At 47.7% G+C, this 27444-nt stretch overlaps 7 protein-coding genes across 7 annotated transcripts; 1 reads left to right on the plus strand and 6 right to left on the minus strand.

The window, feature by feature from the left end:
* Positions 1–2234: 2234 nt before the first annotated feature.
* Positions 2235–3968, minus strand: SODALDRAFT_339935 (hypothetical protein; the record flags this gene model as incomplete). The annotated part of the gene is made up of 2 exons (XM_028612900.1): positions 2235–3791; positions 3867–3968. 2 exons carry the CDS (start codon positions 3966–3968, stop codon positions 2235–2237), a joined length of 1659 nt encoding a protein of 552 aa, XP_028466386.1.
* Positions 3969–5128: 1160 nt separating this feature from the next.
* Positions 5129–6313, minus strand: SODALDRAFT_278028 (HET-domain-containing protein; the record flags this gene model as incomplete). The annotated part of the gene is made up of 2 exons (XM_028608094.1): positions 5129–5682; positions 5734–6313. Coding segments are annotated over 2 exons (1134 nt in total), but the record flags the coding sequence as incomplete, so codon positions are not given.
* Positions 6314–9218: 2905 nt separating this feature from the next.
* SODALDRAFT_165643 (hypothetical protein) lies at positions 9219–9991 on the minus strand. Its single transcript, XM_028606974.1, has one exon. It carries the CDS (start codon positions 9721–9723, stop codon positions 9256–9258), a length of 468 nt encoding a protein of 155 aa, XP_028466388.1. The 5' UTR covers positions 9724–9991; the 3' UTR covers positions 9219–9255.
* Positions 9934–11990, plus strand: SODALDRAFT_350787 (hypothetical protein; the record flags this gene model as incomplete). The annotated part of the gene is made up of 3 exons (XM_028613502.1): positions 9934–10035; positions 10122–10221; positions 10273–11990. 3 exons carry the CDS (start codon positions 9934–9936, stop codon positions 11988–11990), a joined length of 1920 nt encoding a protein of 639 aa, XP_028466389.1.
* An 875-nt stretch (positions 11991–12865) lies between these two features.
* SODALDRAFT_333187 (hypothetical protein) lies at positions 12866–14143 on the minus strand. The gene is made up of 4 exons (XM_028611902.1): positions 14068–14143; positions 13889–13991; positions 13249–13827; positions 12866–13194 (listed from the first exon to the last, which is right to left on the minus strand). The coding sequence occupies exon 3, from the start codon at positions 13667–13669 to the stop codon at positions 13328–13330; it is 342 nt and encodes a 113-aa protein (XP_028466390.1). The 5' UTR covers positions 13670–13827; positions 13889–13991; positions 14068–14143; the 3' UTR covers positions 12866–13194; positions 13249–13327.
* A 2462-nt stretch (positions 14144–16605) lies between these two features.
* Positions 16606–18171, minus strand: SODALDRAFT_311427 (S-adenosyl-L-methionine-dependent methyltransferase). The gene has a single exon (XM_028609167.1). The coding sequence runs from the start codon at positions 17988–17990 to the stop codon at positions 17055–17057; it is 936 nt and encodes a 311-aa protein (XP_028466391.1). The 5' UTR covers positions 17991–18171; the 3' UTR covers positions 16606–17054.
* A 140-nt stretch (positions 18172–18311) lies between these two features.
* SODALDRAFT_165672 (hypothetical protein) lies at positions 18312–19814 on the minus strand. Its single transcript, XM_028606975.1, has 2 exons — positions 19782–19814; positions 18312–19717 (listed from the first exon to the last, which is right to left on the minus strand). The coding sequence occupies exon 2, from the start codon at positions 19509–19511 to the stop codon at positions 18363–18365; it is 1149 nt and encodes a 382-aa protein (XP_028466392.1). The 5' UTR covers positions 19512–19717; positions 19782–19814; the 3' UTR covers positions 18312–18362.
* Positions 19815–27444: the final 7630 nt, after the last annotated feature.

A 27444-nucleotide genomic window follows, 5' to 3' on the forward strand; every position in this document is an offset into this window, starting at 1 on the left:
AGGTAAAGACTTAGATTAATCGATATCTTATTCTCTAGTAGAAGTAAGACCTAGAATACTCTGATATATATATAGTGTAGTTCACTAAGCCTCGGGTAAACAGAGTTACGTTATTCACTAGTGCCCTGGTAAACGTCCTAATCTATTCACCGTCCCCTCCGTGAACACTTCGCGACACCCTACGTACCAGTATATCCGTCTTAGCGTAGTCACGTGTCAGGGCACGTGATCCCTCTTTCCTGAATTATCTTCTGGTAACGTCCTGGTACGTCACATACCAGTGCATCCTTCGTGCTGCTGCATGGTTGGGCCCGTTGGCCGTAACAGGGGGGCGATAGGAGTAGTAGGCGCGGGATTATTATTAGCGGTGGCGGGCGGGCGGAGGGAATACTTACTACCCTCGGAATTAAAATAGTAGTTATTATAGTTACCGCTAATAATATTCAGGACCGTAAAATAACACGTGAACGGTCCGTCTTTATTACTATAGTGTTTATAGTCTTTCTATATACTATTTACTAGAGTTATTATAACCGCCTCGCGGTTAGCCGGGCGGTTAAGGTTAAGATTTTTATCTTCTTATAGCGCGAGGTCGCGCTTAACCTATTAATAGCCGTTAGTATATCGTGTAAGTTAGTAGTTAATTAGTAGTTTATAATATACCTTAAGGTCGTGTATAGTTATTAGCGCCTTAGTGTCTTTATAGCCGGTATTATAAATAAGGTTAATAACCTTACTACGGGTGACCGTGTAACCTTCCTTCGTAGGTATCGTCTTCTAGACGCGCGAGCTGCTAGGGGAGGGGGCGGGCGGATTACGGGCGGGCGAGGTTATTAGCGGGGGGGCGGGCGAGGTTACGGGCGGGGGAGCGGGAGATATAGAGCGATCGCGACAAGGGAAAAAAAGTTCGTCTAGCTTAGACGTATAGCCCTTAAGCAGGTAGGGGGATTCTTCGGGCGTGGGCGACCGGGATTCCTACGAGGGGATAGGGGAGTCGGAGAGGGCGGGAGGTATACTACGAATTACGGTTAGTATCGTCGCTTTCTATAGGGTTAACGTGTATATTTATGCCCGTAACTTATTTAGCGGCGAAGCTTTAAGTACCGGAAGCGGAAGAGAGGGAGGGAATTAAAGGAATTAAAAAAAAAGGTTACTTAGCGGCGATACGAGGGATAACGACGGTCGATTAATTAACGGCTTTATTTCTATAAATAGAATGTTTGATATAATAAAGGGAAAACTGTTTTATCGCGATACTAAAAAATCGTCATAAAATCGTTATAGTGTAGAAAACAGTAAATAGCAGTAAAATAACAGGAGGCAGGCGTTTTACGGTTGTTTTCGGTTATTTTTCGGTTATTTGATTGTGGCGGGGCAGGTCATATGACAAGCCCCCCCCTGCTAAGGGGGGGGGGCCTCCCGCAGGGACAAGCTTTACGGCGTTGCCCGTAGGGCAACCTGCTAAGCTCGTCGTTCAAGACGAGAGATCTTCATCGTGAATATGGTTTCTACATAGACAGAATAGAACGACGCGGAGACGTCGTTGGATGTATTTTGTCAAGTCTGACATACTCGGCCGGTAGAACGGAGTACGGAGTGCAAGTTACACGTACAGCCCACAGATCACGACCACCGGAAGACCGTTTCTTCTCACCCTCCCAAGAACGCACTGTTTCATCAACCCCACCCCTCAACCTCCGGCAATCATATCATCCGTCATTTCCATCTATATCATGTTTCCTCAACATGTTTCAACACGAGCCCCGCCGGTTTCCGAGTCGGTTCTCCAAACGAAACGAACGTCCATCACGACGGCCCCCTTTACGTGTACCCATCAGTTCATGACCGTCCACCGTCCACCGTCCACCATCCCCCCACAGATGGCGCCATGCCGCGATTCATGCAGACGTGTGGATTCGCCATCTTGTGACGTACGAATCCACTTCTCACATCGCACTCGAATCCGTTTGTTCCCATCCGCTTCAGACCAAACCACGTCAGCGCACCCAACACCATCGTATCTGCCCGCCTGGTGAAAGTAGTGCTTTTCATTTATGCCTCATGATGCAACTGCAACCTTGTAACATCCAGACGCTCTAGATCTCCATCTTCAGGACGAATGTACATGTGCTGCAGTTTGGACCCTCCCTAAAACGCCAATGCTACGTAGGCATCCCCATAACGTAAACAAAGCCACTGTAGTCCACCATAGAAAAGAAGAGGCGGCGAGGGGTCTACCAGTCCCTCGCATAGAGCTGCTCCTGCCTCCCCTCCTCGCCAGCATCATCCCCATCGAGGCCCTCCTCCGCCTCCCCCTCGCCCTCGCCCTGATCCTCCTCATCAACATAGTCATCCTCATGGATATAGCCCCGTAGTTCTCTCGGATTGCCCGCCGTCTCGACCACATCAAGCCGCCAGCCGCGATCGCCCGCAAGTTTCTCCACCTCCCTCCGCATCGTCTCCACAAGCTCAACATCAAGCTCCATCTCCTCCAACTCCTCGTCCGAGAGGGACCAGTACTCGCCGCCCTGCGACTTGGGCGTCCGGCTCGCCAACATCTCCCCCTCGCCCTCGATGTAGTACCGCCCACCGGGGAGGTGATCATGGCCCTGGCGCGGCAACTTGAGCTCCTGGCCCGCCTGGCCATCGGGGCCCGGTTGACCCAAGACGTTCCGCCCGCCCACAACCACGCCGCCGATAGTAATCGGCTCGTCCCCGTCGTAAAACGCCCCCGACGCGATATCGGGCCGCTCGTTCTCCGCGAACAGCGGGTCGCGCGGCGCGCCGTCCGACGATGACGGCTGCCGGGCTTCTTCGGCTTCGGCTTCGGCTTCGGCCTCGAGCGTCTTTTGCCGCCGCCGCCACGCCGCCTCGGCGCCCGGTTCGTCCGTGTCGAGGACCAGCCGGCAGCTGATGGGGTTCGCGCTCGTCTGCGTCGGCGGGAGGAAGGCCACGTCGTTGCAGAGCCGCGGCGTGTTGATCACCATGAGGTAGGCGCACGTCGTGACCTCCTTGATCCAGCCGATGCGGTCCGCCTTCATCCCCGGCACGCAGTGGTACTGGATCTCGATCGTCCGGTCGCGCCCCGTCAGGTCGCACAGCGTGCCGCCCTCGAGACGTTGGACGAGGTACCGCTGGTCGCCCTTCAGCTGGATGTCCGTGGTCATGGACGACGACGACGACGACTCGGGCCCGGAATTCGCTTCGCCGCCGTCTTGCGGCGATTGCTGCTGGCGTTGCTGTGGGTGGGAGGAGGCGGCAGGCTTCGTGGCCCGGCCGAGAACGAATTGCATGGTTTCCGGGTCGGGCACGGGCGGTTTGCCGTTCGGTATCATGGGGAGGGCGTGGAATTGGACCACCTCGCGGTTGTAGCAGAAGCTGTAGCTCCACCAGCCGGACATGAAGTACAGGCACTGGCCTTCGAGCGCGCCGAGGAGGTCCCAGCCGGCTTCCGAGGCTCGTGCGAGTTCCCGTGCTTCTTCCCGTTTGGCGAGTTCCGTCGCTGTCTCGTTCGGTGCCGTCGGCGGCTCGAAAACGGGTATGGAGCAGAGGTAGCTTGTGTCGCCAAGGTGCACCAATTCGTATGTCTCCTGGGTTCCCCCGTGGCCGTGAGCATGGCCGGGAGACCCGCCTATCTCTCTGTCATCATCGGCACCAGCTTCCCGGATATTGTGGAGGAGATCGGACTGAGAGGGGAAGTCGGCGGCGTATGTGGAATGAGGATGTAGAGGGTCGAGGAGAGCTGCCGCGTCATGCTTGGAGATGTAGGATTCAGAGAAGACGACCTCGTACTGTGAAAACACGGTTAGGCTTCAAAAAGGTTGCCAACCTAGCATGTGTAACAGTGGAGCAGGAGTTCGACTCACCTGGGGATAGGCGACGAGATCCTCGTGAATGCTGAAGCCGCCCTGGCGAGCGCTTGCTAGCGGCGCAGCAACGGCGAGGAGGGCCAAGTGGAACCGGCGCATGGTGCCGCGGTGAGTGAGTAACGCTCTAGCTCACATAAATGAGTATAAAATTTCGTCAGTACATTGGCCTGAAGCGTTGTCCCGAATTTCGTGGTGCCTGTATCTGTATCTTTTGATGTCCCGCTCAAGGCCGGACCAGGTGTCATCATGAAGGCTGGGGGAGCCAAGAGTAATTCATTGTCCGCTCAGCTCAACGGCTTGCCATGTGTCCTTTCCGATGTTCAGCCGCCATTACTAATATGTTGTACGTCATTCCACCATGGTACGTACTGGTATGTACCCAGGTGGGTCGTTTCCCACGGCTATATTAGTCAGAGGCATCATCAACCATGGGCCCGTCGAACCAGTCATATAAGCTTGATAGTCTTCTCCTCCCAACCTTCTTCGCCGAATAGAGGCCAGAGCCCGTCATTCTGGGTATAGTACCCGATTCCTATCCTCTTAAATTTATCCAAGCCATCTTCTCCGTCTTCCTGCTGCTGCAAAACCAGAAACCACATCTCCTCAGGCCAAGCCCGTTCCGTCGACACAAGTTTGCTCTTCTCCCCTCTTGTCCTCTTTCGCACACTCATCTTGCGAGTATCGAGGCGGTCGACCCAAGTATGCAACCACAGCGCAAAGTATCGTTGCCGGGAATCAAAGCACGAGCCGCCGTCGCCGTCGCCGTCGCCATCACCGTCCTCCGACGTTCCGCAAACGCACTTCCCCTCCAACCAGCAGTCTAGAGTCTTGGAACCCTCTTCGAGCCTGCAGCCGGAGCTTTTGGTGCTTCCTTCGATCCAGGGCTTTCCGCCGCCGCAGCTGCAGCCACGGCGGCGATGGCGGTGGCACAACGTCTCGTCGATATCCAGGACAATCCTGGTGACGAAAGAACCGTCCGCGCCGCGAGCGAGAGGGATAGGTCGCTCATCCTGCTGATCCACGTAGAGGTCGCCCGCAAACTGCCCGCCCAGGTCCGCGCTGAGGATCGCGAGCTGGATAGGGGCGAGCGGCCCCGTCACGACGATGGACCCGTGGTCGACGTTCCCCGTCGGGGCGTCAGGGTGAGTGGGCCGGCTAACGACCTGGTCCATTGAGATTTCGGTCTTTAGCCTCTTGGTAACGTTATGACCGCTGGTCTTGTAGCCGGCCTGCTTCCTGGACCACATGGACGACGTCTGGAAGGCAATCCCGCCGTTGATGGAGGCCCAGGACCACGTTGGCGTCCCGCTGGCCAGGCGAGTTCGGGGCATCAGGTGTCGTCTCGCCATCCACTCGGGCATCCCGTGTTCCAGCTCCGCCTGCTTGGGTCTCTTGTCGACAGCCATCCAGACGAGGGCATCAACGAGATCGCTCCGCCAGAGTCCCGCGCAGTATTCGTCCTCGCCATTCGGATCTTCCTCGGTGGACTTGAGTAGCAGTCTCGCCACCCCAGCGACGCCCATCAGCTTGTTGTCTTCCGGGTCGGAGACGGAGCGCCACGAGTAGTCCTCAACGACTTCTTGCCAGGTCTCGTGATGACTGAAGCGTTCCCCATCACCCAGACGCATAAGAAGACGGCCGACGGAAAGGATGCCGTCGATGTCCACCTCTCGCGTGTGGCCGCATTCGCAGAACATGCGACAGTTGCACTCCCAGCTCATCTCTGTCCCGAGGAAGCGGAGTTTACGGGTCGGCATGATCCTTTCCTGCAAGCACCACCCTCGCCCGTCGAGGACCGTCGAGTCCGGGCCGGCTTCTTCAAGGCCTTCATACCCCCTCCACTCCATGGCAGCGAAACGATTACCGTTGGGGGCCCTCGCCGGGGAGATCCTCTGCCACGAGTTCTTGCCGTAGTCTTGGGGGCCTAGAAAGCCCGCCTTGCAGTTGACGGCCGCCTCGGCATATATCGTGAGGTACGAGTTGCCATAGGCGTTGTCCATGGTGGATCCTTCCCGCACCCAGTCTTCGTGAGCCTCCCTGTCCTGGTCGAGACTTGTGTACGGACGTGGCTGGATGATGCAGAGCGAGTCGACCCATAGGTATTCGATCCCCAACTCCCTGCACACCCTGACCGTGTCGATTATGGTTTGTGGCAGCTGCTGCAGGACGATCCCTCGGTCCTTGTCCATGTGCGCTTCGATGTTGTCCGCCGTGGTCCGTAGGATTTCTTCGTTGCTGACCCCCCAGCGGTAGCTGAGGCATGCGTATTGGAGATTCTTCTCGCCCTGTTTTCTAACGCTATTGTTGATGTCGCGTGTCTCGATTAGAAAGACGCGAGTGCTGTACTTTGCGCCGAGGCTGAGCAGCCGCCGGGGCAGGACATCAGATGTCTGGCGGCTGCAGAACGGGTCATTGTCCACGCAGTATGAGAGCCAGTGTCTCATCCGTTCGAAAGCCATATCTTCAGTCGTACTGGGCGCTACGACCAGGCATTTTCCGAACATGGTCTCAAAATCCGTCTTTGGCTCGTTCGTCTCGTACAAATGGGTGTCTTTTCCGCATGCGTCAGAAACAGCAACAAAGAAGAAGAAGCCGAGTGGTGAGTCGGGATCTAACGCCTACCACTAGGTTCCTGCATGAATCGCAATACCGTGTTTTCCGCAATGGTGTCTTTGTCGGTTTCCTCGAATAGCTTGAGGACCCCGCCGAAATTGGCGTCCGCCGCGATGGATTTGCGGTCCTGGCGAGTTTGGGTCCATCCTGGGCGGTAGGCCTCGGCTGCGTCGACCACGAGCCGGCAGTTGAGACAACCTCTGGCCCTCGAGCTGAGGATCATATGTAAGCTACTCGGCGCTGATCCCACCGCGCCTGCACGCACCAAATTGTCCGGGCAGAAGAGCATCGTGCGACGTGCAGTGGCGCAGGTGGCAGGAGGGATAGTATGTCCAAGTACGCTTGTAGGCTGGGGTGGGTGCAAAGAGATGTTGCTGGATAACTTAAAGCTGCTGTCGAGAACGCGGATTTTCTTCTCGCACGTCCTCCTTCTGGGAGCGCCTACAATAAGTACCAGGTAGCCTTCGGCATGGTGTTGTTCTCTTGACCATCTGGGTCGCCTGTGTAACTGGTGCTGCACACCTCGGAGCTTCGGGATGTCTATTCTATTTCTTACCCCGCTCTCTGTTCTCTCGGTCCCTGGATTCTGTAATAATCTGCATTTATACTGCATATATAGCTCTCTCCCCACTGTTACTGAGTCCCCTTACTTGCAGGCAACGCCATTCCGTATATACGACATGCATGATACGATAAAGCACCATGCATACTCCTGGGAATACGGCCCATGCCGCTTACTATCGAACAAACAATAGCCTATGGTGTTTGATGGTGGGACTCCCGCCTCACTTTAAGGAAATAAAACTGGCCAATAGCCGGTTTCTTGATGCTCCTTAATGACCATACAAAAGCGACTACACCGAAGATTGGACGTCGTGTCGAAACATCGGGCCAACCAACGTGTCAACCCAAAGTTAGCCTAGCCCAAGCCCAACAGGTTTAACCCACCACCTCTGAAATGTTATAATCAGCTGTGCCGACTGTCCGGGCAAAGAACTCTCGCTCGGAGGGTGGAAAAACACAACTCGACGGACTAAGCGGGGACGGGTCTAGACGTGGCCTGTTAGGCTTAATTGGGAAACAACTGAGATTATTGAGGACAAGGACGTCATCAAGTACGAATACATGTTTGCAATATAGACACCTCATGCTTTACATACCTTGTATCAGTCCGAAGTACGTGTAAAAGGAAGACGCAGATATTCCGCGACGTCCATGTCCCACCAAAGACGCTGCGAGTTTGGTTTCACTAGCGAGCCCCTCTGTCTCTCTGGGCAAGAAGTCATCGCATCTGGGACTGATACGGACGGGCGTAGCAAAACTTTTCGGTGTGGCATGCATTGAATGGAAATCTTTCGCTGGCAGAAGCATCTGTGTTCCCACCGAACGGCTTCGTACGAAGTATGTACACTTACTGCCACGGCAGTCCACTGGCGGTCCGACGGCAATAGCAGGATCTCTCCCACACGCATCCCACGCATCTGCTGGAGCACGTCGTTCCTGTACGAAGTACCCTTTCCCATTCATTGTCCTTTGTACGATGCCGTGTCTTGACGAAAGTGGTGACCGGAAGAAAAGTATCACGGATGCCTCGTCGGCCGAAAGCGGTCCTCGGTGGAGATGCAGGCTCCGGCGGACTCCCCCAGGACTCAGAAACGAAGAGGCCACTCTTGATACTAGAGAGAATTATTACCGTAGGAGAAATCTAATTTTATTAGAGGAAAAGAATCCTATGATAGAGGAAGTCCAGAGCATCTAAGTGACGTGACCGTCCGTTGGGCTCGCTGACCGTTGATGCCCTGGGCTTACTTGGGCGGCTGCGACTCTTTTCGGCCAATACTGAGGTATAAGTGACTTTATATGGCAGGTGGGCTATAGGCATTGGGAAACCGAAGGAAAAACAGTGTAAGGAATCGGGCGTCTGTAGATTATACGTTGTATACCTACACGTATCTGTACTCCGTACTCTACACTACGGTAGGTGGTACAGCGTCTGTACCGGCGCTGAACACCCCTGTTTCCCAGCTAAGTACCTAGGCTCAGGTGCGCTAGCCAATGTGTCGCAACCCCCTAGCACCGGCCTACAGGGATTCCCACACTAAGGTACTAGCCGGATAAGGTTAAGATTTACCTTAGGCATCCAGACACGGGGGAAAATGCCTTAGGTAATACGGGTATATATATCTGTCTCTTCGTCCTACACCTACCTATTCCGTACAGTACAGTGTCCTTGGCCAATCTGGGAGCCAGATAAAATACCTAAGGTAGGTATGTGTTTTGTAAAAGTAAAAGACGAGTTACATGAGATGATAGAATAGTGCCTTAGGCAGGCAGACGCTCTGTGCTACGGTATAGCCATGCCTCCCCGCGAGTTAAGTTCTGCAGCTAGGTACCTTACCTAAGGTGGTCGAGGGCGATCAGTACATAAGGTAAGGTACCTAGCTTAGATACCCGTAGTACCCAAAGGCGTGTTAAAGGTCGTTCTCCTTGACTTCCTCTATGTATTGTACACGTGTATCTGTGCCAGCCACCCACCACTGCTAGGTACCTAGATACCTTACCTTATACACGAAGTACCGCTATCCGTAAGGTATGGAGTATAAAATAGGTATACCCAAGGTCTATATACTTAGCTCTACGCCCCTGGTCCTGGGCGGGATCCTCTCCCATGCAGTCAGTGCTTCACAACCACTCCCATCCTCCCCTTCTCCTCCACCCACCATCGACAACTCATCCCCTTCCCACCCTCCCACGTCTAGATTACTCGTCTAGATCAGTCTCCTAGAACAGCAACCTTAGTACTCCTACAACTTCCGCTACGCTCATGCAGCCGCCGCCGACGGAGACAAGCATAGCCTCGCTCGCTTGACTGGTTGCCCGATGTATGTATAGCATATCCCCATATCGTCTTTAAACCCACATGGGCACGTTCTTCGACCCTCTCTTTGTCTGATTGCCCCTCCGTCATCTTCATCACTTCAAGTCGAAAGATACACCCACTGCCTTTGTCGTTCTTCTTATCCCCCGCTACCTCCGTCGTGAGAACTCGAGGGAACTCGAAGAAGAAACGGCTTTTTTCTTTTCTTTTCTTTTTCCCTTCTGGTCCCCTTCCGATCGGATCGAAAAGCCGACTGGGGTTGCATGCGTGACCTCGCCATATTACCCACACGAGCTTTCCATATCTACCCTGTTCTCCTTCCACCCACCCCTCCGCCTGGTGGCCATTGCTTGCACCAGCCATTACTTATTTCGCATCTGTACAATTCGTGTTATCGATACATCATACACCTTATCATATACGGCGCAACAGCAACGAGAGTACTCCGTCCATCACGGCTGGTTCTCAAGCTTGAGGCTCGATACAACTCGCCTGCAACCCGATCACGATCCGTCTCACTACACTACAAGGCCCGGTCTACAGGGAGACTCGAGTCATCTCCCCGTCGACAAGATGGAGCACCACATGGCCTGGAGACAACTGAAAGACATGGGTCAGATGGGAGAGGCGCTTCTTCTCCAGAACTCGCACTATACTTCGGCCCTCCTACACTCTGTATCAACACCAAGTGACGGGTTTGCCTCGCTCCCGCCTCAAGCCCTTCTCGCCTCCGACTCCGTCCCCGGCGCACGTTCCTCAAGTCAACAAGCCGGGAACCCCGCATCCACATTGAAGCGCTGTGGCTTGTCTCGCAGCAGGTCATCTATGGGACATCCCTCGACGGCGTCCAGTACTATGAAGGTAAAACAAGACCGCGTTGTCTTCCATCGTGCGACCTCATGTCACTGACAGTGCTCCAGGATCGGGACAGCACAACGCAACAACCCGTAAAGCGTGCGCGTGTCATGTCGCAGCAGCACATGCCTTGGTCTATCTCGTCCCAACCCGTTTGGCAAAGAAACTTGTCCGGCGGATCCAATAGCGTGGAACCCTTCGCCGCCTTCGTCGCCGAGGAGCCTGCGGCTCGCCTGCCGGCCACCGACCCTGCCAACGCCAACATGCACGCATTTGCTTCATCACTGCAACGGGCTCCATCTTCACAGCAGACATTCGACCTCCCTAGCGTGCAGGAGCACGACTATGGCCGTCTTGGTGTCCAGTTTGGAGGACCGGACGTTGGCATGAGCCCCCTCGACTTCCTCAAGGCCCAAGACGACGGTCCCTCTTCACCAGGCCTCATACCACCTCCTCCACAGGAGTTCCCGGGCTCCTACGACAGCAATGGACGCTTCAGTTCCAGCCGAGTGATTTCGACGTGCCCCTCGATGACTTCGGGTGTGTCGGGCGTCGAGACAATACCCCTGAGCCGTGATGGGAGTATGTGCGACAACCAGTCGCTGCCTGGGGCCTTCCGGATGGCCCGTCTCGATTCCACGCAGTCACTGCGCACCGACTTTACGGGCAGCGACGCCTTCTCCTTTAACTGGCAGGATGCGATCACTGGGGACGAACGGGACGACCTTTTTCGCTTTCCCGAAAACGGTAGCGATCGTCCCACCGCTGATTCTTCTTCCCTGTACCACTTGTACGCTTCATCCGCGCCGACCGGCCAATTCACTCTGAACGGCTGCGGTGCCGGCATGGAGAGATCCATATCGATGAGTAGCGCCATGTCGTCGCAGTCCAACGCAGGACGCCGGGCCAGGGAGGCTCGGCAGCGGCAGATCAAAAATGCCCAACGAGCCCGGCTACTGCCCAAACCACAGGCGGCAGCCAAGGCGTCCGAGGCGTCGGCAGCCCGGAAGGATGGAAGAGTAGCGATGGCCAAGAACGGCGGCTCCTCACGGTCGAAGAGGGTGGCGAAGGTGTTCTGCGAGACGTGCAACGAGTATCCCGGCGGATTCCGCGGCGAACACGAACTCAAGCGTCACATCTTGGCCAAGCACCAAGGCGTGGTCAAGAAATTCGTCTGCCGCGACCCGGCCACGGCGGGCATCCCGTCCACCGTCCCGATCGTCATCCCGCTCGACGCGTGCAAGAACTGCCTGAACAGGAAGGAGTATGGCGCCTACTACAACGCGGCGGCCCATCTCCGGCGAACGCATTTCAACCCCAAGCAGTCGAGGGGCAAGACGGAGAAGAGAGGGGGCAAAGGGGGCGGCGACTGGCCGCACATGGACGAGCTGAAGAAGTGGTTCGAGGAGGTGCTCGTCGAGGCGCGCAACGACACCGAGGCGGGCCCCGAGACCGACTCCGACGCCGAAGGCGAAGCTGAAGTCGAAGTCGAAGCCGAGGTGGACACTGAGGACAACAAGCCCGAGATGGTCCTGTCCTCCAGTGCGGACACGTCGTTCGCCGCCGGCAATGGGGACGACAACTACTTGTACGGCGCGGACGGTGTCCCGGGGTACTCGTACTCGCTGACGTCGGACGCGATGATGTTTGATCCGTCCATGACGAACATGGCGAGCGATGCTGAGTTTTCCGCCGGCGCGTTTTCTGAAGAGGCCACGCCTTGGTCGTTGCAAGATGAGACGTACTATATTCCATTCGCCTTTGAGGCGTCTTGATGTATTTCGCCTCTTCCTTTTTTTTCTTTTTTTCACTTCGTCTTCTTCTTTTTCTTCTCTTCTTCTCTCCTCCTTCTCCCTTTTTTGTCGTCCTTTCCTCCAATCTTGACTTTCTTATTATTTACAGATGGCTATTTCTCCATGATTTAGTTTGGTTGCTACCGTCGTTGAAACAAACGACGGGCATTTCCTTGATGTACCATTTCTTCATGGCTTTTTTTGCAAGATTTTACTCGCTTTGAGACCCCATGTTTTCTGTCTCTGTATTTCCTTTTATTTCCTTTTATTTCCTTTTATTTCTTCTTTCTTTCTTTCTTCCCTTCTTGTTCTTCTTTCCGTTTTCCTCCTCTTTGGTCAGTTTTCTTTGGGCGCGGATACGTTCTACACATCTCGACTCAGTGGGATGCGGTGACAGCATCCCACACTTCCAAGGAGTCATCTGCCTCGATTGGGTGTCAATCAGGCAATCCCTGGTCCCACCTCGGGGCCACCTGAGAGCGGGAGCATGCAACGTTTATTATACGACGGGAACGAGGCTGATATACCAGCATCACGACATGACACGATATGGACGGAGCTCAGACCGGTGTGCTGAGCATAGTCAAACCGGCGAGCCCTGTTTTCTTCTTTTCTTCTTTTCTATAGGTTTCTTTTTATATTAGTAGTATTTTTATTTTTTCCCAGCGAGGAGTTTGGGGGATCGAGAAATTGCGCTTCAACGACATCAGAACAATAGGGAAACGGCATCGGGGGCATACAGGATACCCCAGCCTGTAGTTTCGGTTTGCTTTTTGGGGTGTACGACTTGGAACAGTCCTAAATGGACGTGATGGGTGTTCATTATCGAGCGATTCTTCCAGTTTTAGGAATGGGCTTACTCGCTGAACTTTTGTTTATTAGTGAATGACTGGTTATACGTTGGCTGAGGTGGTTTGACTTTATATTCGTTTGATACGATACCCGTCCCGCCGTAGCTCTTCCCGCAACCTACAGCTTCGTCTATTCCCGACCAATATCCAGTTTAGACCGGGTTGCCTCCCACCAAATTTAGTTGTGATTGACTTCATCCCGCCCTCCACGTTGTCCCCCCACGGCCGCGACCCCGGCCACGAGGGCGTTAACGATATCGCGTAATTGATCGTGTGGAAGGTAATCAGCCAGGTGTTGTGTGCAAGTATCTGGGTACAGATAAAACGAGTGGCGGCTGGTGACGGGTGCTGTTAGTAGTGCCCTAGTCGGAATGAAGGTCGTCCCCTACCTGAATAAATTTCATACATCGATTAACTAGTCTTTTCCTTTTCCCTTTCCCTTTCCCCCCCTTTTTTTCTTCTTTTTTTTTACTGCTCGGGCTGCGAGTCCTCTACTTGGCCTGTTCGGCCTATAAACGCCGGTTCCATGGCGTTCCGTATACGAGAGGAAGCGTATTGCGGGACCTTCTCGATAAACAGGTATATACACTCACCTACGACGTATATGAAACTGATCACGTATGGGCTGTGGAAGATCAATGGCACGTCGGCGTGTGGCGCCAGTAGCCTCTGCCACTCGTACTCCTCGTTTGCAACAGTGTAAACATGGCGGAGAAACATGCCAATAGTGAACCAGCCGACCGAGTAGACGAACCAAGGAAGACAGTAGAGTAAGGGTTGAATATCCAACAGATCGTTGTACAAATCCATGTACAAGGACACATTGGTGTTGATGTGGCCCAGGTGGCACTTGACACTTGTATCCCTTACCTTAGGCAGCTGTGTTGATTGCTGGTTTGGAAGAGGGGAGAAAGTGACTGCCGTGACTCGTGAGGTTCGGGATCCCGGTCTGAATTTTGTTTCTTATTCTAGCGTCCAATGTTAGTGATATCAGGTAGTCACCCGGAGGACTACGATCTGGTAACTTACCTCTGGTCGTTCACTGGTTGTGGACTTGTGGTCTAGGTATGCCTGACTGTCTTTCAGGCACATCTAGATCCTTCCGGTTGGGAGGGTTGTGTCTTTTAAATACCTACGCGGGCGGGTGGTTATACGTTAGAGCTCGTACAGAGATGTGAATAACGTAAATATAAAGTTCTAGGACTTACGACATCTGACTAGTTAGTATGAAAGCCAAAGGGCCAAACAAGTATGCGCCACAATAGCGACCACGACCTTCTCGGTCTGGAGGCATGGACAGTAACACCGAGACTACACGTATTCGTAAAGTAATGCTTATTCAAGACCGTGGTTAGGCTGAGGTTTGCTTTATGTAAGGCGTCGCTGGGCTAAGGGCTAGTGTGGGCCCCTTCATAGGCCTTGGAGTATACATTATTACTGATTATACTATTCTTTTTTATAATATCTAATACTACACTGACGCTGGCCCGCTTTTTTTTCGGACCACTCTTGGCAGCCTGCGTTATTCGTACCAGTACTACCGCCCGAACCCGTTTTACGGGATTTTGCGGTGTTTTTCGGGGGACTTACTCCCACAGTATGTAGCAGTACAGCCCGGAAAATTTCGGTACTTTCCAAATATATATGTTGCACAGTAAGTCATGAGGTACCTAATTAAGGGCGCTCCGTGCGGATCTCCTATATAACTAACGGTTAGACTGTGCTGCTATGTACTATGCCTCCTAATAGGATAAAAAATAGGATAAAAAATAGGCTATAAAATAGAATATAAAATAGGATATAAAATATAATAAGATAGAATAAAAATAGAATAAAAAATAGAATACAAAATAGAATAAAATAAATAATAGAATATAAGTAGAATTAAGTCTAGAGAGAGTACTAATAGAAACTATATAAACTATAGGAATAAAATTAATTAAAAAGAAAATAAAGAAAATAAATATAATAAGAATAATATATAATATAAAGTAGAATAAGGTTAGACGTAACGGATAAGATAAAGATAAATAAATACGGATAAGTAAAAATAAAAGATAATAAATAAAATTAAAACTTAAAATTCGAAAGTATATTATATATAAATAAATAGAAGATAATAGAGAAGATAACGAATATTATATAAAGATAAATTATAAGGAATAATATAAGATATATTTAGTGCTATCGAATAAGCATAATATAGTATATAGTACTATAATAAAAATAGATTAAATATAATATAATTCTAAGGAATAGGATATTTAATAAGAAATAGTTATTATGACGACTTCCGGTCCTTTATAGTATAGCGGACGATAGGGGACTGGCGTCGAGGTTTTAGTTTAAAATAAGAAGAGGATATTAACTAAAGAGCAGTAACTATCGTTTCTAGAGGTCTAGTCGTAGTTACGTCGTAAAGACTAGGCGTTTTCTTTATTAGGTAGGTTTAAGCGTAGAATAGTAGTCCAGGTAAAGACTTAGATTAATCGATATCTTATTCTTTAGTAGAAGTAAGACCTAGAATACTCTAGTATATATAGCTTATTAATCACTAGGTCCCTGGTGAATAACCCTATAACGTTTACTAGGTGTTTACTTGTTATTCACTTCTCCGTTAGTGAATATTCGTGAAGTAGGTTGCCCACCCAGGTGGCCCCTATAGCGCCCTGGCCTACACTTATTAGTGGTGCTAATATATCCTTCCCAGCGGGGTCACGTGCCGGAGCACGTAATCCCTCTTCCTGAGTCATCTTCTGGTTACGTCCTGGTACGCTAACCGTCCTAGTACGTTATATACTAGTGTATCCTTTATGTTGGTGTATGTTAGGCCCGTTGGCCGTAACAATAGTATACTCTATAAAGTAAAAAATAAAAGCTAAATAACAGAATAAAATATAGGTATAAGAAAATAATATATTATAAGTATAAAATATAAGAATTATAGGTTTAGGTAAAGAAAAGTTAATATAAATATAATATAATTCTAACTCTATTATATAACGCTCTTTTTATATTATATATAAGGCATAATTTTATTATACCTTAAAAAAGCATACTATATCTGTTTATCTATAGGTTTATTCTTATCGTAGATCTTCGTAGTTCTATAGTTTTAAACTATTTTAGAAACTATTCGAAATAAATAGTCTTTATCTATAAGTAATAATACTTATATATATTACTTAGTATATTTATCTATATAATATAGTTATATAATTAGGCTATGTATATAGCCCCCCGTAAAGGCGAGTATAGCAGCCTTACCTATAGGGTAAGCTACTAATTAGTATTAACGCGTTCGCGGGGGGTATAGCTATTATTTATACCTATTACTTAACGATAATACTATTTACGGCCGGGAGATAGTAGAAAAGTGATATAGGAAAATAAAAGAAGCTAATACTAGCTGCTATAAGGAGGAATTAATAGTTAATTATAAGTGATAAAGCGCGATTAGTATAAAAAAATCGGCTCTTTACAATATGAAAGAAATAATAAAAAAACATTATTATACCGTAGAAGGAACTAATAAATAGCTATAGAAATTAAAAAGCAGGCGTTTTATAGTTATTTTCGGATATATACGGTTATTTAGTGGTATAGAGTAGGTTATAAAATTATAGCCCCTCCCCCCCCCCCCCCCCCCCCCCCCCCCCCTTGGGGCAACCTGCTAAGCTCGTATAATTGTACTTAGTTATATCTACTTTATAGGCTTTATTACTCTAGAGGCTAGTCTTTAGAATCTGGTATAATAAGTATTAGGTTAGAGAGGAAATACTCTATGGAGTATCTAGGTAACTGGATCATTAACCCTTATTTTATAGCTAGGAGGGTCAGCCCTGGGAAGATGAAGGCCCTTCTACCTATTATATATCGACCGGGGGATCAATGGCCCCTTCTGCGTCTTTTAAAAAAGTGCTGCTCGCAGTCCCGGGTCTCACTGGGAAAGTGTTTATAAGGATCATATGTTTAGGTCGTCAGATTGGCAAGGCGGAGCGGTTCTCTGACCGAAAAAGCCAGACGCTCTTTAGAGGGATGGGTGGCTTCTGAAGGGACGGGCTGATCTTTTGCCTTGTGACGGATTTCAGACCCGGTTCGCCAAGCAGTGTTCCTGGACGAACAATTATGGGTAGGACGGTCTAGTCTAGTGGCAAGGGATGGAAAAGGAAAAGAAAAAGGCATAACGAGTGCACTACTTTAGTTTCTGCACCTCGAGCTCGCCGGGTTTCCTCGCACTGATGGCGAGGTAATGGCAATGATCACCAGCCGCATAACCCAAGACGCCAGCGATGGTGTTCGCAAAATACTTCTGCAGTCCGAAGAGGCGAATGAGAAGGTACGGCACGATAGCCAACACGTAGAAAAGCCGAAGCATGGGCCGTACGTTGGCAGAGTAGTCGCGGACGTCAACGTCCACGAAACCAGCGTCCTCGAGCAGCGATTTGAAGTACCCCGGCCGCGCCTTCTGGTAGACCGGCATGGCGGCGAGCTCGTTGACGCGACGCATATCGCTCGCCATCCAGCTCCCGGCGTGGGCGGCGTCGTCGAGGTCGTGGTCGTACTCGAAGAAGGCGGCGTGGCCGCCCGGCTTCAGCACGCGGAGGAACCCCGCCAGCACGGCCTCCGGGTCGGTGGCGTGCACGAGGGTCTCCATGGTATACACGCCGTCGAGGGACGCCGCGGGGATGGTCTCGAGGTGGTGGTAATCCATCTTGCGGACGGAGACCTGGCCGGGCGGCAGGGCGGCGCGGCGGACGTTGCGCTGGGCTTTGGCGACGTGGTGGTCGACGACGTCGATCGCCTGGACGCGCAGGCCGCCGCGCGAGGCCATGTAGAGGGCCACGTGGCCGACGCCGCAGCCGGCGTCGAGCACGCAGGCGCCGGCGGGGAGGTCGAGGGCTTCGAGGAGCTTTTGTTCCATGCGCCGCAGCGGCGGGCCGAGGGGGAAAGGGAAGTAGGTGTCGTGGTCCCAGTAGGCGAAGTGACGCGTGCCGCCGAGGACGAAGCGGTAACCGAGCCGCGATTCAAGGGAATTGTAGTAACTTTGGATGGCTGGGTTGTCATTGATGACGGGAGAGGTCGAGGTCTCCTCGGCGGGTTGTCGGGAGGGGGAGCTGACTGCGGCCATTGTTGCTGAGGGGAGGAGGGAGGGTCGTCGTCGTTGACAGTCGGGTAAGAGCCAGCTAGGCTGGGCTGGAGCGGCGGGGGGTTTCGTGGCTCGATGTTATGAAAGAATATGCAGATCTAGTATCATTATGGAAGTATGGAAAAGTGTGATTTGAGTCAATGGGAGCAGAGTGGGAGCTTGGATATACGAAGTAGAGGTCGATCTCTAGGTTGACGGTGAGGCGTGAAGCTTTGATAGCTCCCCACCTTGACGCGCTTAGTCAGCACATCTGATTAACGGCTAAGGCGGAAGACGAGAAGTAAAAATAAAACGAAATATAACTAAAATAGAATAGACTTCTGAATTGGTAACTTAAAGCGATAATAAACATAGTCAACGCTTCTTTTTCGTCTCTTCATCCTCTTCCCCATATCCTCCATCACGGACAAGTCTCTCATGTCGGCAATCCCAGAGCCAATGCGCCCCTAACACCACCGTACCGACCACAACCCACCAGTAAACCATCACCAGACCCCATAGCTCGAGAACCATGTAGTACTTGTTCGAATACCGCGTAACCAGGTACGTGACATAGACCACAACTCCCAGCAGCCCAAACAACCCAAACCGACCCCTAGCCGCCTGGCCAACGGCACCCCGAAAGAGCGGGACAATGGCGAAACAGAGATAGAATCCCACGCACCAACACTGAGCCAGCACCTTCGCCCACCCGTGTTTCGTCAGAACCCTCGCCAAGGCAACGCGATGATCCGACGACCCGAGCACCGACCTCCCACACGCAAGGACGACGGCGACCACACGACAAGACCGAGCCTGCGCGTACTCGGCCGCAGCAAGCATCCAGACAAGGAACCCCAACCGCGCGACATCAAGCCCAATTGAAATTCCCTTTCCCATCCTCGTCATCCTTGTCGCCTTCGTCTTCGCTTTGCTTCCTCGCGTTCCCGTCTCCTCAACAAGCCACCGAACAGCAACCGCAGCACCCAGCTCCACAAACCCCTTCACCACCACGCCGCGCGCGACGCCCCTCCAGACAGAACACGAGAGGACCTCATCCAGGAAAATATGCGCGCTCCCCACCGCGAGCTTCAAATCCGCCAACGGCGTCGCCGAATGCGCGAAACACGCCCCGGACAACGTCCCCGCCCAAGGCGCCAGCATGCGCCGCGCGTGGTTGAGGAGGATGGCGAGGACGAAATACACACTGGCCGCGACGTACCCTTCGCAAAGCAGGGAAGGGCGAGCGAGCGCCCAGATGGTGGAGGGGCGCGACGTCGCGAGGCGGACTGCGTCGTGCATCCATGGAAGCTGCTTCGGTGGTCTGGGCAGCGTGGCGGCGGCGGCGGTGGGGAGCAGGGGGGGGGGGAGGAAGAAGCCCGCGGCGGTGGTTAGTTCGGTCAGGACGCTGTGCATGGCTGGGGGGATGGCGTGGAAGGATGTTTCTTCCCGGGGTTCGCCATTGTTGTCTTTTGACGCTGCGTCATTGTCGTCGCCGCTAACTTGCGCCCATTCACTCGCCATTATTTAGTCGTTGCAATTAATTGGCTTTTTTTTTTTGGTTGGACGAGCATGCGGATGAGAAAGGGGAGAAGGGGGAGGTGTCTCAGGTGAGTTCGCTTCGGAAGAGTCTTAGCGCGCCTAAAAGGGGCTATTATAGGGTCGCAGACTAAACGGACTACGAAGTACGAGTACCGTTGTATAACCCCCAGACGCCGTCCCGCATCGTACTATTAAAGCTGGTGAGTGACCATACCAGTATAGAGGGGTGTGCACACGCAGCTAATAACTTACAGTATTATACTGAGTACTATATATTGAATTGACGGGAGCGTGCTTGCAGGGAGCGTTGATTCAGGAAATGTATAATTGTATTATCTACTAAAAAGAAAGAAAAAAGGGGGCGGGTATACGTGTCCTAAATATATCTACCACCTTCTAAGCAAGGATAGTAGGGCACCTCTAACTAATAGGAGAGCACTATACCGTGGCTTACGTGATAGAATATAATATACCCCCTAATTATTACGCCGTGATTAGCGGAACGATTACTTAGCCTAACCTTAACCTAACCTTATTTTTAACCTTAAAATAGCCTTAAAGAGTCGTGTGATACCCTTAATATCGAGTTAAAAGGCAGGAATAAAAGCTATAAAATAGTAAAGAATAATAATAATAATAGTAAATAATAAAGGAAAAGTGCTATTAATAGTAGTAGTAAATAGGTAATAGTAAGGCCTTCCGTAGATAAATTAAAGGCGTTATACCGGCGTTTTAAAGCTTTTAGATCCTCCCTCTTATAACCTCTTATACCGTTATTTTTTCGAGGAATTTTTAACGATATTAAACCAATTTTTCCGATTTTCTATTAACAGTAATAAAAGTAATAATAATAGCGATATAGTGAGTATCGGAGCTTTGTTTTTAGTAGCGCGTGCTAACTGGTAGCGTTGTTTAGGCCCCTCCTACTCTATCCGCCGTTACCCGTGCCGCCGCCGCTAAGAAGGCTTCGGCTAATAGTGTGAAAAAGAATAAGGGTAAGGCCGGCACTAAGAAGGGTGCTTCTATAAGTTATTCCGGCGCGTTAGTCTACGATATCTCTACTCTATTCTAGGCTAACTCCTTAAAAGACTACTAAGAGTAGTAGAAATAATAATAATAAGGATACCGCCGATACTTTTATACTAATACCGTTCGACCCTCCCTGCCTAAAGTATATAAAGGGTATTTATTCTAGTAAATAGCGCTTGTTTAATTACTATACTTTAGTTCCTAGCCGCTCTAACCGCTACTAAAAGTATAAGGATAAAAACTATATATACCACCCTCTATAAGTTCTTACCCCCTATCTAAGGCGCTTTACGATTATAATCGTATACTCTATTTCGTATTAGCTTAAAGATATATACGCTATTAAGCTTTACGACTACTAACCTATACTTATAGTTTTTCTAGCCTTATATCCTTAGTTAAAATTCTTTTTAACTTTAATCTGTAAAATTAATAAGGACTCTAATAATAGCGATAAAAAGGTGCGTTTATCGCTTTTATTTCTAAAATTAAATACTCTAACTAACTATTTCGCGTAATTCTTTACTAAACTTAAGTAAACGGTAAAATTTATAATTAAGTTAATAGAGGATAAGGAAAATAAGAAGATCTTCTGTAAGGAAGAACTTAAGGGAGTATTAAACTAGCTTCCTGCTACTGCCTCGGGCAGTAATTCCGCCTCCTAGCTTATAGGAGTTATAATAGATATTTTATAGGAGAATAGTTTTATTATTACTCCTCTTACTAGAGGAAATAGCGTAAATATTACGTAGGACGGTGCTTAGGATAGTACTAATAAAGCTTAGTAACTTTATTAGTATACTCCGATATTATCTTTTTAGAGTTTTAGGATTTACTTTTAGGGTCTAGTATAGTATTATAGTATTAAGATAATAATATACCCTTCCTTTTACTAAATTAACTAAACCGCCGGCGCGCGGTACGCCTAGAGCGCGGGAATTTCGACTTTAACTACTTCTTTCCACCCCCTCCGTGCACTAATTATATTAAGATATACTCGGAAGTTCTCGAATTTTTATCGTGGAAGTACTTTTATTAATCCATCCGCTAGTATTAAATTTATAATAAGATATACGACTCTAAGTAATCCCTTTACGTTCTCCTACTATACCTAAAAGCGCTATATCTTTATATAGCGAAGCCTAGTCTCGATTCTAAAGCTATCGTTAACCACTAAGCGTATCGTTTACATATTATCGTAGTGGATATTCTAAGGAGATTCTAAATTAAAGCGTATTTTAACGAAAAAATGCTTTAAACCTATTATTTCTTTCGCCACTTACTCTAAAGTAAGTAGCTTTACTTCGGTTATAGACGTTATTACCGTTACTTACCTTATTACTTTCTATATAACTAATCTACTAAATAGGCTAATAAGATAACTCTATAAAGATCTTCGTGTGTCTAAATCGTCTATAAAAAAGGCGTCGCTTACGATAACTATCGCCTATAAACTGATACTCGATCCGTACTAAATTAAGAGGTCCCTTATTATAAATAAATAGCGGATAGCTTAGTCTACCGCCTTATAGTGCTCGGGAGAGGGGTTTCTAAGAAAGCGGGAGAGGATAGAGACGGTAAATACTATATTAGGGCGTATTATAACTACTATATAAAGTATTAATCCGACCTTTTCTTAATAAGATTTAATCTCTTAAGCGGTGGCTTTATCTTCTCTTTTCCGGTATTCTATAACAGGAATAGGGATTACTAGGTAGGTATTTAGAGCGTTTAATTTAAACCTAGCTATAATCTTTTCGATATATAAGTCGTAGGAGAGGAAAACCTTATATCGAGGGCGATCTCGAGTAATCTTAATACCTAAAAACTAATCGGCTTCCCCCTTTTCCGATACCTCGAACCTTATTTTAATCCCTTTAATAATCCTAAGGCCGTTTATAGCACTATCTCTATAAAATAATATAAGAATATCGTCTATAAAGAAGATAACGAATACGTCTTAAGCCTTAGTGTAAAATAGGCACGGTTCTTTCTTACTAGCCTTTATCCCTAAGTCTATTAGGGTAGCCGCGAAGGTCTAGAACTATAGTCTAGGCGAGTTGTGTAGTCTATATAGTGCTTTATCGAGCTCTAAGCACTTATCGGGCTACTTAAATCTATCGGGAAGTTCGTATATAACGGGCGTTCCTATTTTACTCCTTTAGGCGTTAACGAAGGCGTTAACGATATTAAGTTACTTAATCTCTCGATTAAACTAAGCAGCTAGGGCTATAATAATACGAAAAGATCATATAGCGAGCATTACTATATAGGTTCCCTTAATTATTAAGCTCTCCTATAGGTCCCCTTAAATATATAAGCGTGCCTTATATCGTTCGAGATATCCGTCTTAGTCGAACTTATAGGTGAAAACTCACTTTAACGGAAAAGGCTTTAACTTCGCCTCTAAGCGCTTAATTTCCCTCTATATACGCTTCTTAATTAGCTTATTCACCTCCTTTTACGCGGCTTCCTTAAACCGTTCACGTATCGGGTAGTTAGTAAGCTCCCGCTAATATCTTGGTATAGCCTTTAGATAATCGCGATAAACCCTACCGTCGATTAAGGGCTTCGGTAATATTATAGCCTCTTTTTTAGTATTCGAACGGGATTTATTTTAGTATCGGCTACTCTAAGAATTATTAAATTAAAGGTTAGAAGCCCTTTTAGCCCGTCCTAGCGCTCTTCTTATTAATTAGACAAGAAAAAGTCATAAGTTAAAGGTATATCTAGCTCTACCTAATATATCCGTGGATTAATCCGAATAGTCTTTCCTTAAGCACGGCGATCGGTGATTCTTACGCTAGCGCATATTACTTCCTTTACTAGTATACTCTTTTTTCTTTAATAGGCGGTTACCTTAGAAGTTGGTCGGATAGGTAGTCTAGATCTAGACACCATAATACGGCTAATACCGTGGTACGGATTAGGGGTAGCTAGTCCTTATACTATCGCCTACATACTCCTTTCTATAGTTAAAATCATCGAAATATCCATATTAAGCTTTAGTATATATAATCTTAGCGTATCAGTTACAGTATCTTCTTAGGTAGCCGCTCCGTTATCTTATTAGTCGGAAGAATTATTAATTAAGAGTTCCTCCGAAGACTACGGCTCTACGCTTATAACCTAAAGATTCCTGCTCTAAGGATCAGGTATTACGCGTAGGGTTTAAAGTCCTATTACGGGCGGTTCGGGTGCACTAGGTATATCTATATCTAGTAGTGGCGAAAAAGCGTCTATTTATACCTTTACTACTCCTACCCCCGAGTTTAAACTCGTAGACTATACTTATTCTCTAGAAGGTACGCTATTAATTAATCCACCCGGAGGGTAAGCCTATAGGATAAAGTCATTATCTTTATCTTCTTATATTTCGTAAGTTATAAGCTAGTTCCTCGCTTCGGGCTCCGGGATCTATTCTACTTCTTCGAGCTATAGTTTATAAAACAACTACTCGTTAAACTATATATTACGCGTTATAATAACCTTCTAAAGCTATAGAATCTATACTCGGTAAATATTATAGGTAACGTAACCTATAAGATACCTAATATATCCCCTTAGTTAAACCTTATATAGTTTTCTATTCCTCCTAGCCTCCCTATCCCTCGCTATTAGATAGGCGCGGCAGCTATAAGTATAAATACCACTCTAATCAGGGCGTAGGTCGGCTATATACCTCTTATTAGAATCGGCGTATTCTTTCTAAACTATAAGTCGAGGATTTCTACTAAGGATTTCTATCCGTACTATTATAAGGGACTTATATTATATAATAACGCTACCGATCTAATACTCTCTAGCCATTTATCTAGTAGAATTCCTACTCCGTTAAGTATAGCGTTTGACTTTATAATAATTAGTTAACCGGCTCTCTCGCTGCCTCCGTTCGGTTTATAGGTATAGGGCGGTGTAATTTCTATATTAATCTCTTAACTACTCGCCTATAGCTAGGTTATTAAATCCTCTACTAGATTAATAATTAAGGGCTCGTTATTACTGCGTATCTTATAGATATATAATATAAACTGCCGATTAACCTATCGTTCGAAGGCTTATAGCGCGTTATAAACCGTAACGCTATTTTTCGAAGCTAAAGGCAGTACATAGATCTAGCCGCTATATTCGTCCTTTATTATAAGAAGATATCGTATACCGTTATAGCTCTTAGGTAGCTCTTAAAGATCCTAATAAATACGCTAAAACGGTTATAGAGAGCGGTATTCTAATATATATCGAGATATAACTTAATATACCTAGGTTCTAAAGTATATCTCGTAGTCTATCTGCTTAGTTCCCTTAATTAACATATTCATAGCGTTATAAACTAATACTCGTAGAGCGCTTAGTCTAAGATAGCCTGCTCTTAAGTGCTATAACTATTCTTCGTTAACTCGTGGACGCGGAGGGTCGCGGGAAGGTCGGTAATATCGGTAAGCTCTTATTAGTCGATCGACTATTATAACTAGTATATACCAATAGTCGTAATTAATCGGAATAATACTATATAGTATCGGTTAGAATAACGAATAAGAAGAAGAAGAAGATAAAATTAGCTTATACTAAAGGATAGTTATATTAAAGCGTCGAAGCAGCTTTAATAAGACTACGCTCTTCTCCGCTATTCTAAAACGTAATAAGCAGTTATATCTCGAATACTAAATCCTAACCTTATATAATAGAGCTTCCGATATAATATTCGTGTAAAATCCCTCCACGATAACTATATCGTTAAGCTCTAAGTTAGCCTTCGGAGCACCTAAAGGTCTATTAAGGATTCCCTTAAGAAACCGTTTACCTTTACTAATAATCGGAAAATCGGTTATACCGGATTCGATAGATCCCTTTATAGGAATAAAGGAACCTAGAATAAGCAGGTCGATTAAGTTAATAAGGTAAGTTACGCCGTAATTATTAAGAAAAGTACTCTATAAAAGCGGGTAAGGGCTTAGTCGGAGCGCGGCGTAGATCCTAAGGACCTCTTCTATAGTATAGATAAGGGCGGGATCTAGGATAGTTATAATAACCTTCCTAGGATATCTATCTCCCTTACTACTACTACTCTCCGAGCTTTCCTATCCCTTTTTTAATAGTTTTTCGTGTAAACTCTTCCACTTTAGAAGCTTAATCTCCTTTCGTATCTCCTTACACCACTTATTATTAATATAGGTATTAGATCTTTACTCGTATTTTCCGGTTAAAGCGTACTCTAGCTTATTATAGTACTCTAGCTTCTAAGTGTATTCGCGTTAATAGGGGCAATTAGTACTCTTCTTCTTAGGCTTTTTTCCGCCTTCGTTATTATTTAAGCGGTCTCCTAAGGTCGCGTAAACGCCGTAGCGCGTATTATCCGTGGTTAGAGCGCTTATAATAGCGTTAAACTCACGGCCGTATATTAGAAGATCGGAAATCTTATCGCCACGGACCTCTTTTATTATTAGCTCCTAAAGCTTAGTTTCTGCCTAAATAAGCGTAAACTTCTATCTAACTACTATAAGGAAGTTCCGAATAGTAGTAGGTCCTTTAATCTCGGCTACCTTTTACTAATATACGCGTCTAATAAGGGTATTCTACTCTGTATACTATATAGCCACTTTAGTATTAGCTCGATAAGCGTCTTATAAATACTTTTCGTATACTCGTCTTACCTCTTCCTTCGTATAAATACTACTTAGAGCGAAGCTACTCTTAAGTTCTTTTATTATATAGCGTAACGTAAAGTATCGATTTTATTTTTCCTCTTTATAGCCAGGATACTTTTTAATAGCCTCTTCGATAGCTTATTAATAAGCAGAGGTCTCCACGGTGGTTTTAAGTAGTTAATTAGCCTTATTAAACGCCTTAATAAGGCGACCGAGCTTTTAATTCTAGGCTATAGTCTATTAGTTCTTAATTTCGGCGAGGCGTATAAGCTCCTATATCGAGGGCACGATGCTATTATCGCCCTCGCCTTAGGAATACTATTCGCGTAGTTAATCCAGGGATTTAGGCATAATATACTTAGGATAGTTATTTAGTCAATCCTTTTAGCTAGAATTAAGTAATGCCTAGACCTCTATCCCTTACGTATACGACTAGATATAGAAGATCTAATCGGCCTATTACCGCGTGGATTTAAGGCGCGGGATACTAAGCGCTTTAGCCGTAATCTCGAGCTTATTCGATATAGTATTAAGTAAAGGTTTAGCGAATAAGAGCTTATTATTAGTAAAGAGAGCGTAAGAGGGCTCCGTAATACTATAGAAGTATATAAAAATAAACGTAGATAATAGATTAGCAGGAAGTTACTAGTTACTACTACTACCCGGGCTTATAACTATTAAATTAACAGGAGCGTGCTTATAGGGAGCGTTAATTCAGGAAATATATAATTATATTATCTACTAAAGAGAAAGAAAAAAGGGGGCGGGTATACGTGTCCTAAATACATCTACCACCTTCTAAGCGAGGATAGTGGGGCACCTCCAACCAATAGGAGAGCACCATACCGTGGCTCACGTGATAGAATATGACACCATACATAGTCGAGTACCAAGCCGAATGCGCGTGTCTGTAATCGAGTGCCCGGTCAAATGCCCATGTCATCGAATGCCCAGTCGAATGCCCATGTAATCGAGTGTCCAATGGAGTGCCAGATTGTATGCCCCTGTAGTTATGTGCTTGTGTAGGTTTGGGAAGGGTATAAGTGCTTCCAGGATTCAGGCATGCGTTTCTCTGTCTTTGCATCCACCTTCGAAAATGTGGAAGTTCCCAGGTGATACCGCGGGGAAGCACAGAGTCCGACTTCATCACCCATAAGTATACTATAGTACATAGAGTAGGGTACAAAAAAGGTTTAAGCGACGGAGGAGCGAGGAGGAGATTGGTATTGACAAGCGGGGGG

This window comes from Sodiomyces alkalinus (assembly GCF_003711515.1).
Source record: "Sodiomyces alkalinus F11 unplaced genomic scaffold SODALscaffold_5, whole genome shotgun sequence".
Lineage (NCBI taxonomy): Eukaryota > Fungi > Ascomycota > Sordariomycetes > Glomerellales > Plectosphaerellaceae > Sodiomyces > Sodiomyces alkalinus.